The sequence below is a fragment of the Nestor notabilis genome, unplaced genomic scaffold (assembly GCF_000696875.1).
Source record: "Nestor notabilis isolate BGI_N333 unplaced genomic scaffold, ASM69687v1 scaffold33301, whole genome shotgun sequence".
Classification (NCBI taxonomy): domain Eukaryota; kingdom Metazoa; phylum Chordata; class Aves; order Psittaciformes; family Psittacidae; genus Nestor; species Nestor notabilis.
In genome coordinates, this window is record NW_009916703.1 from 17,251 (window position 1) to 27,879 (window position 10,629).

The 10,629-nt window shown below is 41.7% G+C and overlaps 1 protein-coding gene across 1 annotated transcript in view; it reads right to left on the minus strand.

The window, feature by feature from the left end:
* Positions 1–9,684, minus strand: part of ABCC6 (ATP-binding cassette, sub-family C (CFTR/MRP), member 6) — a 22,862-nt gene extending 13,178 nt beyond the window's left edge. Inside the window, exons 1-12 of the mRNA XM_010024686.1 lie at positions 9,507–9,684; positions 9,028–9,153; positions 8,500–8,637; positions 7,314–7,439; positions 6,769–6,830; positions 5,837–5,968; positions 5,037–5,249; positions 3,598–3,775; positions 2,671–2,832; positions 1,550–1,642; positions 942–1,145; positions 196–342 (exon numbers count right to left, since the gene is read on the minus strand). Of these exons, the coding sequence (XP_010022988.1) occupies positions 196–342; positions 942–1,145; positions 1,550–1,642; positions 2,671–2,832; positions 3,598–3,775; positions 5,037–5,249; positions 5,837–5,968; positions 6,769–6,830; positions 7,314–7,439; positions 8,500–8,637; positions 9,028–9,153; positions 9,507–9,533 (1,608 nt within the window). The 5' untranslated portion in view covers positions 9,534–9,684. The remainder of the gene's footprint in view (positions 1–195; positions 343–941; positions 1,146–1,549; positions 1,643–2,670; positions 2,833–3,597; positions 3,776–5,036; positions 5,250–5,836; positions 5,969–6,768; positions 6,831–7,313; positions 7,440–8,499; positions 8,638–9,027; positions 9,154–9,506) is intronic.
* Positions 9,685–10,629: the final 945 nt, after the last annotated feature.

Below are 10,629 nucleotides of genomic sequence, written 5' to 3' on the forward strand. Positions count from 1 at the left end.
TAATATATGAAGCCTTTCTAAAAAATAATATTACAAAGTACCTTTAGCTGTAAGTCCTTGCACTTCACTGTTTCATAATAGCAATTAAATAGCTGACGTTCAGAGCCCTAAGAAATCTCAACGTTTACCTGTTAATGGTGATATGTAAGAAACACACTCATGGCCAAAGAAAAAGGAACATAGCCTGCAGTTAACCTGAACAGCAGCATTTATGGAGAATGGCAGGAAGGAGTGCGCAGTGTTGAGAATGTTGATCAGTGTTACAGACACAAAGGCTTTCTGAGCATCCAGGACATGAGTGTTATCCACCAGGGTGTAGACAGCAAACATGGCAAATGCAATCTGAAAGGAAGCAAAGGGAAAGCAAACCATTTGCTTCAGACAAGGAAAAGAATGGTTCAAGAGTGACAGGCCCCTTCCTAGAGACTCTGGAACCCATTTAGTTAAATCCAGGCTATTGCGCATATACACAGTACCTATCCCTGCAAGTATCATAAGCAAAGGTCTTGGATGTTGGTGACAAAACCAAGACTGATCATTTGACATTTGTTCTCCTTTAAGGAAGTTTTGGTGCTGCAACCACAGCAGGGTGAAAGCACAGCCATTTCCCACTGAAAACACACATGGCTGAGCTGCAACAGCAAGTTGCAAAAGTGGCCTGTGCAGCTATTGGCTGTGTCATGAGGTCTCCAGGTGGTTCTTGCACAGCAGGCTCAGTCTGCCTGGAGCACGCTGCCAGACCACACAACTTGTCAAGGGAACTGTTAGGGCAGTACAAATGTCTGTGTGGCTGATTCCACTGGAACTCAGCAGCTCCTGTGAGACCAACGGCTCCAGGCAGATACTATCTTTAACTGTCCCACACAAAAAATCTGTGCAGACAGGAGTGCAAGAAGAAATGGAAGCAATAGTGCTTGTTTTATACAGGAAAGTGAACTCACCAGAAAAGTTGATGAATGGAAGGAAGCTAGAGATGCTGAGAAAAGAATCTGAGATCTTTTTAGGGCCTGAAGCTCTTGCTTACGGATACCAAGCACTTTCTCCATGAAGGTTTTCTCCCAGCCATACAGCTTGATTACTTTAATGTCACTGAGAAAGGCATTTGTGAGTTTAGCTCGCTCATCTTTATGTTTCATCTGGGTCTCCTGTAATAAATGTTTGAGTTTTATTGTTTGATAGGTTGAATGTTTAACAGTGCAATTATTCTGAAAAAAGAACCACCTTCTTCCTGCCTATGAATCCTGAATAAATTTCCCTGCAGTTGAGCTGTGTGTACTGTTTTTATTCATAATCCTCCAGGCTGGGAAATATTTTGCTGTTCATCTTCAGGGCTTTATTTTTACTGACAACTCATAAAAAACACAGAAAAGGTGGCAAACCAGGTAAAAGACTCAATGTGCAAGAGCTGACTGTAAACTTCAAGAAACATTGCAGGCTTTTGATCCCCCTATGTTCCTTCAGATAGCCATGATAAGCATGAATAATAAATATTAAGCCATAGCATAATTCAAGTCAGTAAGGCACTTCATTTTTATGAAGCAAAATGTACCTGAAACTGACTCCTCTTCTTGGTGATCACAAAATTCAGCGGCAAAAGAAAAAGGAATACCACAATTGAAGTCAAGGCAGAGGGCCCAAGAAGCTGTCAGGAGAGAAAATGGAAGAGGAAGAACTTCCAGTGACTACTAGAAATTACTGTTTCACATTCCCCTTGCTCACCTTCTGCCTTACTTGAATTTATGCCTAACATCCCTCATGGCTAAGGCTTTACTGTAATCTTGCTTTTGCCTTTCCTGGGAATTGTGCTCCCTAAACACTCTGGATTGTTAACCCTCCAGGCAGGATAACTCGTGTCATCATGCTCTGCTGAATTTATTCATTTCCCTTTTAGGAACTAGATGAGTGTTGAAAGAGATCCAGCAGCACAGCTGGCAATTCAAGTAATTTCTTCTTTCCATCTGTTCTTGGATGTTTTAAGGAGGACATCTTGTGGCTGGACCAAGTAAGTGACCCAAAACAAAAACCAGGTTTTGTTTATAAAACAAACCCACGACAAACTATTCTTGGAGCACAAACAACCCACCCTGTCAGAATTTACATCAACTAGTGAGATGAAATGGTAGCATTATACTGTGCCATGTACTTTTGTCACAGGTCTTGGATAACAGGGCTCATAATGACTTTTATATCAGAAATGGTTTAGTTGCATCAGATGGCTTATGTCTGCTGGAGAGGTGAGTGCTGGTATATCCAGAGAGATAAAAGTATTCTTTATACAAATGGTCTATGAATACTAGCAAATAGTATTAATTCTGCTCCAGCTACAGACAACCACATTCAACTTGTCAACATTTCTAGAAAAGGGATGATCCTTTTTCAACAGCCTATACCATGGCTACTAATTTTCCAGCATCATAGTATCCTGCCAGACAGGAGGCACAGTCCACCCTGGGTAGCAAAGGAAGGTCTCAAAGGCTTCTGCAAGCTTCCTGGGAATCAGCTGTCTCTGTAGTGCTCACACTTCCATTTGGTGAGCTGCCAAAAACAGGTTCTAAGAAATAGGGTTTTATGCTGCTGGGAAAATTCTGCTCTAAGCAGAATTTTGAAAATTCATTTTCCTTTTATACCTAGAATAGAAAGGGATTGATGAGTACTGTTATCATATTTTACCTGCCACAAGAAGACAAAGCAGATGATGATCCGAATAGGAGCAAGCCAAGTCCCATTAAAATAGATAATCAGATCCATTAGCTTTTGGACATCAACAGACACCAGATTAACTATTTCACCTACTGTTGCTGCTTTCCTTGATGCATTTGACATGACTAGGATCTAAAGAGGGTAGAGAAGAAAGGAAAGACATCATCAAAAAGCAGCTTTGGTCCAAAAATAAAACAACTTTCTTTTTCTTATAAAGAAAGAAGAAAAAAAAAACCAAACCAAAAAAACCCCAAGAGAGAAAAATGCCAAATCCTAGGTACTGAAAACATAGAATCATAGAATGGTTTGGGTTGGAAAGGACCTTACGATCATCTAGTTCCAACCCCCCTGCCATGGGCAGGGACACCTCACACTAAACCATGTCACCCAAGGCACTGTCCAACCTGGCCTTGAACACCGCCAGGGTTGGAGCATTCGCAACTTCCTTGGGCAACCCATTCCAGTGCCTCACCACCCTCACTGGGAAGAACTTCCTTATATCTAATCTAAACTTCCCTTGTTTAAGTTTGAAGCCATTACCTTGTCCTACCACTACAGTTTCTTACAAAGAGTCCCTCCTTCTTGCTGCTGCCTGGGGTATGACTTCACTTTAAGATGAAGAATTTACTCCTTTTCCCATCATCTACAGGCTAAGAAAGCTGATGTTGTTTTTTCCTCTTTCCTTTCTTTGGCTTTTCCTTAAGGTAAGATCCGAAAAATAAGTAGTAAAATTCCTCCTGCATACTGTTCAGAGACAAATATAGCACAGAGTTACATCCCAAAAGCACTTTCTAATAACATCTCCCCTGATATTGTTAAGCACAACGTACCAACAACGTCACAACTACCAACACAGGGCTAGAAAAGAATGAAGCTGAAAGGAAGTTACAGACTCACCTTCCTGTACACAAGCCCTGTTACTGCAGTTCTCAGTCTTAGCCCCAGAACAAGGCACATGTACATGTATCGTTGTTCAAACACAGTCTGGAGACAAGCCAAAAGGAACATGGTGAAGGCATAGAAGTAGCCATGCCAGGTAGGTGCTTCTTGATCTTCAATGAACTCCAGGAAAAGGCTGCAAGACAGGAGCAAAATGTTGATGAATCTACGAAGAACTGATGAACTACGAGACACACAAAAATGCAGAAATGCCAGGAATTTTTGTGTATTCTTGTCCTGGGTTCAGCTATAGCAGTCATTTTTTCTCCTTCTTAGTAGCTGGTGCAGTGCTGTGGTTTTGACTTTCAGTCTGGGAACAACGTTGATAACACCGATGGTTTTAGTTGTTGCTCAGTAATGTTTACTCTGACCAAGGACTTTCTCAGTCTCATGCTCTGCCAGGGAGGAGGGGAAGCCAGGAGGAAGCAGAGACAGGACACCTGACCCAAACTGGCCAAAGGGGTATTCCATACCACTGCACGTCATGCCCAGTATATAAACTGGGGGGAGTTACCTGGAAGGCCCAGATCCAAGCTACGGTCGGGCTGGGTATCGGTCGGCGGGTGGTGAGTGGGTGTGTCCTCTCCCCTTGTTATTTCCCTTATCATTATTACTGGTAGCAGCAGTGGTTTTGTATTATACCTTAGTTACTGGAGAGCTGTTATCTCAACCTGTGGGAGTTATATTCCTCCGATTCTCCTCCCCATCCCTTCGGGAGTGGGGGGAGGAAGGAAGAGGGGCTGCGTGGTTCCAGGTTGCTGGCTGGGCTTGAACCACGACAATTCTCTCTGGCTGACGTTTATCAGTAAAACAGGAGAAGAACTGAAAAAACCCGTGGAGTATCCTGTATAATATCCTGATTTTTGACATTAAGCCATTCTTGGTTTGGAAGCAATCTCTGATCTCAGTATCTTCTCAGGGGAGACCTCATTTTCAGTGTTAAGGATGGCTCCCAAATTGTATGAATTTGTCAGTAATATGCAAATCGAGAGCCATAATTTAAGGAGGTCATTGACATTTCCAGAACTTCTCTTAATGACTCAAAAGTGATTTTGCCCTTGAAAATATACTGTAAAGCACATTTGTGTTTTACCAACACAATCCACAAAGCATTATGTCAGCTGACTAAAGGAGCTATTTAAGACGTGTAGGATGCACAGCTGTGCTCTTCAGAATTAATCAGGGGACATGAAGCCTTAAGACTGCAGCATGTGGCTGACAGCCTGTGCAAATGATGTGATATGAACCACCCAATAACACTCCTGACCACGTAGAGCTGTCAAAAGGCTCAGTGCAGCCTGTCCTTTCCACTGCTGGAATACAGACATCTCTGTGTGAGCTCATGCACACAGCAATCTCGCACATGTCATAGAAACACATTAGAAATACGTGCATACCTCAGTAACTTTGGGATGGAGAACAAGAAGACATCACAGATAACTAAGCAGACAGTGCCAAGAAGGAAATAGGTTCCAAACATGCTCCAAAACACTTTCAGTAACGGCCAGCTCTGACTTTGCTCTAATTGCAGTAGAACCTCTGTTTCTTCAGCTTCTGCTGTGCCAGTTTCGCTCTTCTGACCCTTTCTAAATGTAGCAGACTCCATTTTTCTAAAGAAAGAAGCAATGAGAAAACTAACCACAATTGGAGAAAGCTTGGGAATCCTGTGCTTTCAGAAAATCCTTAAACATCTCACACTGGGTCTCATACCATGTCCAGTAAAAACACTCAGGAGAAAAGGATCCCTCTCACAAAAAATTTACAATTCTGTGCTTCCAGGAATGAAAGGATCTTCTCCAGCAGATTTCAATACTTGAAATCAGATTTTGCACAAAGGAAGTCACTGGGCACTCACCCACTGAAGGCTTAAGACCCCCAAGTTTTCATAGAGCATTACTTGGACCATTTTATACACACTATCCTTTTCTCCTTCTTGTTTAATGGACAAATAATTCAGTGGGATTGACTCTTTCAACTATTGTATTGTCCAGATAGGAAGCACCTAGCAGAGCTTACGTTCAAAGCCTACATACATGCTGAAGCAGTCTGTCTAGCGCTCTGTGGGGAATGGAGGGGCTTATAGCCTGTTCTGAGATGGCACACCAGCACCAGTGAGCATATCTGCTTGTGCCATCTATAGGCAAGAGAGAAACTGCCCAGCTGAGCCCATGATGCACTCTCTCCATCAAGTACTCACTGCTGGGTTCTGCTACGACACTTCTTCCACTCTCTTTCAGCCCAGGCAACAATTTCTTCAGAGGACTCCTCTTTCCTCACCGGCCACAAGTCATCCACCCCCAAGGACTGCTGACAGCCTTTCCAGAGGAGCCTGAAGAACACACACACTGCTGTAAGGTAAGCACACAAGGATTTGTGGTCCTTGTAACATTTTGAAAACAGATGGGCTTTAACTTAGTGCACCATAGCGAGCACATAGGACCTACTTACATAAAACAAAACACTACTCAGGGCTGTCCTTTCCCAGAATAAATATGAATGTTCAGGAATAGCAGCTTTGCTTCAAATCCCCGTGCTATGTCCCATGAACATAATGAGGATTTGCAAGCTAATCCATACTGAGAGTTGGGTCTTGGGCACTGGGTGACAAAGATCAGTTTAATTTACTCTGTGGCTCAGTGAAATGCAGACGAGGTCTTATCATAGCAGACATTAGGCCTAAGGTATGTAATCATTTTACTTCTGATTCCTAAGCAGCAGGCTGGGCCTCCTCACTATTTTCACCCTGCCCAGCATTTGTTATGGGAAGGTCTGCAGGCAGAACAGGGCTGTGGTTGCTGTACAGTGATCTTTTGAGATTGCTGAGGTCTATTTCAAGATTGGGAGGGTACTGGAAGAGTAGCTGGAAAGGGGAAGAGAATTACCTAGAATCAGAAATTTGTGTTTTGAACTACTTTGAGGAAATTAAGTTAATTCTTTATAATTTGATCTTGTGATAATATCTTAAGTCCCCAGAGAAAGAATTTAAATCCTTACTGTATAAACTAACTCAGGGGCTGAGATATTTCCTACTGGCTCTCTACACCCTCTCCTATGCTGCTTGTTTGGTTGATTTTGAGTTTGTTTGGGGTTTTTTTCTGATATTTTAGCAAAACCACATCTTTTTCTTACCCAGAGAACCACCAGTATGTGATTTTGGAAAGAAAAGAGCTGCTGGCTTCTGGACACTGATTCTGATGGGAGGAAAAACATGGGTGATATTTATATATAGAAAAGGGCTTGTGTCAGATAAATATAATTCCCTTCTGTGCTTCCCCAGAAAAAGCAATTGAAGTTACACACACCCCATTCATTGACCCTGACAGTGTAAATGTATGGTGGAGGATCAGTGGGATTGGGGGATTTTGCGGAATGAGACTTTGAATAATGTCTTAGCTGAAGGAACAAAGAACATCATTCTTCATACCCCAAGACATTTATTTTCCGAATCACACAGCTCTGCCATCCTCATACCTCAGATTACTGCTGCACAGGAGAGCATGGGGAAGCAATGTGAGCCCTACCTACTCATTTCAATGAAAATAAAGATGAGTATGGATACACAGAATGATGCATCTTGTATCTCCCAGATACTCATGGTCCTGTGTATCCCCATAAATTTAACTTCCTGTTTGAGCAATGGAGCAATGCATCATGAAAAGCTATGTTATACTTACAGGATTGTTGACAACTTTAGAGAAGAAGGGAGGGTGATCAACTAAGCAGAATAACACAAGTTCTCCTAACACCAGGCTACCATAAAGGTAAGTTGTAATGTGGTGGAAACGGTCTTCCAGAAAACCCTAAGAAACAAAATACTGTTGAGAATGAGGCAAGAACCTTCACATGAAATCAACTAAGAAAACTTCTGTTCTACTAGCCATAAGCTCTGAGTTTTGGTTTGAAGCATGAGGTGCATTTATTTAAACTGTTAGTTATGTAGAACTACTTAAATAGATAATTCCTAAAAGTGGAATATCAGAAAATGCTAAATAATGGACATATTATTTATAGTGATTATTTTATTATGAGATTTCATAGTAGTCTAGTCAAGTCAGACATCCACATTGCAGCATTATTCAAGGAAACTTGGGTGCTCTGAAGGACAGAAGCTCCTTGCTCACCTAGTGGGAAGAGCTGTTGATACAATAAAGCACTTCACAGGTTTTATTATAAATGGTGTATCTGAGGGGGTCCATGAAGGGTGCTCTAATTAATTTTGTGAGTGAGAAAGAGAAAAATCAGGGAAAAAATGTTTTTGGAGCTGTATTTTGGCAGCAAGAAGTAGCAAAGTATTATTTCTACAAGAGACTTGCAGCCCAAGTGTCACTCAACACAGCAAGAAAAGCAAGCTCCCAACTGTCTTTTGTTTAGTGGCCACATATCTTTCCCCTATAAACACACTGGTAACATAAATTTTTGTCTACTCCTTGTTGTGATAGAAAGGTACAACTGTTCACCTGAGGAAAATAGCCACTTATGTTTAAGCATCAGATGTGTAAACCTACACATCCCTCCTCCACAAATAAACATTCACCACAAATACCCTAATAATAAAAATGTATAATATATCAGCATATTTATGCAGATACAAAATCTGGTATAAGGCCAGTTTTTAGTGATGGTGTTCATGTTTCTTTCGCTTTTATCCGTATATGAAATCCGACAAGCTCCCAGAAAACTATATTGTCTACATTGAAAGGGATACCATGGATAGAGATGACAAGAGTCGTTAATCATTTTTCTCAGCACATATTTTAAGAGAGGAGTTTGGTTCTCCACCTCGCAATCAATGAAGCAAAAGTGCCCTGTTGTTTAGAGACTTCATACCCCTGCAGGTTAAAGATATGTGATTTCACTTACTCCTTCCAGGGCATGCTGGACTTTGGAATTAAACATCACAACTGCAGCCACAAATGAGAGCAGCCAGTAAATCAACAGGACGCCTGAAGACTGGATGCCCATCATTCTTTCTACCTGGGTAAGGAACATGGCAAGGATCTGCGAGGAAGTACAAATTTGTCCAAATGAATAGCTGGTCATGGAATGCCAAACATTACTATTAAATTATCAGGTACAATAAGGAAAAATCAGTTCCTTGCCCAAACATTTAAAGATACTCAGAGCTGCAGTACTGTTCCTAAATGGCTAAAACTTGAAAAGCATTATGTGGAATTTTGTACTCAAGCATGTCTCTCCAGAAAGGGCAAGTAATAAAACTACAAGTGGGAGGATCTAGGCTATGAAGACACAATGACAGGAGGGGAAAATAGGCATTTAGGTTGAATGGGAATCCTGTTGTGTTCTAAATCAAACCACATTGCATACCATGGTTATAGTAACCACATGGTTAAGCTGGGCCACATGCAGACAAGACAAAGGAAAAATTACCATTGTGATTCCCACTACAGCAGGGCTAATGAGGAACACTGGAGCCCTTGGGATTCCTTGGCTTATCTCCCACAGTATGAAGAAGACATTAGTAAAACACAGTATTACCAGGATGAATCCAAGGACCTGGGTCAGAGACAGCAAACACATGTTGGAACGGGCTGAAATGATGAAGATCTACCAAACTGAGTGCTCCAAGCAGCCTGGGCAGTAAGACTGTAGAGGTGGAAGAGCAGGTTTGGGACAGAGAGCATTACAGGAAGTAGCAAGGGAACCAAATGAATGTACAGGAGAGAGGCTTCTATGACAATTCATCCTAAGATTTTCCTTGATTTATACTGACCAGACTTCACCTGGGTCAGTAAATGTCAAAGCAAACACAGAGATGGATCATCAGAAAAGTTAGATGATTTAGAAAAATTAAGTTCTGTATCGAAGTTGTGATAATGTTAGGATCAAACCCCATCCTCCACCCTTACCATTTTGGCTTTGAAGATGCGGGACATCCTGATATAGCCTTTGGCTTTGTGTCGAAGATACAAGTAGTAGAAAGGAAAACAGATCCAAAGATAGGCACAAGGGATCCAAGCAATGACTGTACTCTCGAAGCACCAGGTAAATGTCGGGGTGTTTGTGTACCATGTCTGGTTCCAGTCCTGTCACAGAATCAACATGGAAGTGAAAGAATGTATGCAGAATTTCACCAGCTAATGCAAGTTTCTAATGGTACAGCTGAGATCTACTATAATGTTAGAGGAATTTGATTTAGGATTTCAAATGTAAAAATCACTTGGACTCAGCAGTAGCTTTTGGAGCAAATGGAAGTAGAAAGAAGGGGGGATGTTGGAAAAGTGAAGGATGCCAAAGAAAGGGCATCATTTATCACAACTAGAGAGGGAAAAAAGAAAAAAGGAGGAAATATAAGTTATTGAATGTGGAATGAAAAGAAGTAATTTGGATACAAAAAATATTATCAGCATTTGGGAACCATCAGCATAGTCAGTAGGGAATAACTGGTGACGTGGAGATGGGAGGAACGAAGTGTCCTAGTGCATAAAGTGCATCACAACTGCATTTCCTCAGTTCTATTTATAATTCTTTTGTAATTTTTTGACTGAATAGTTAGATCTCATCTGCAAACATAACAATGTTGCAGATGAACAGGCAAGGGTATTTTTTCCTTCAGCATCTTGTAGAGGTGGTTTGAGCCCTTTATGTGAGGGAGATGATGAAAATCAAGACTAGGTGAAAGGAATCACTTGATGAAAGAGGATGCAGGTAACCGCTCACAAATTCTTATAGGAGTTTATCAACCTTGAGGACGGAAATCCATGTGAGTCTGGGCTTATAACTCATTAGAGCCCTTTTAAAGGTATTTCTGTAATGGGTCACTCAGGAAGGGGCTGATTTTAGTACCCTTCCAGCAGTGCAGCCGCACTGGCTCCCGCTTAACTCCCATCAGATTTGCTGTAACTGACGGAGACCCAGGGATTTGGGTGAGCCCCAGGAAGGCAAAGTCCACACCAGCAGCAATCTCTGATGGGAACATACTTCGCTGCTCACACTGTGCCTGCTGCCTTACTCGATATCCGCCAGTCCCTG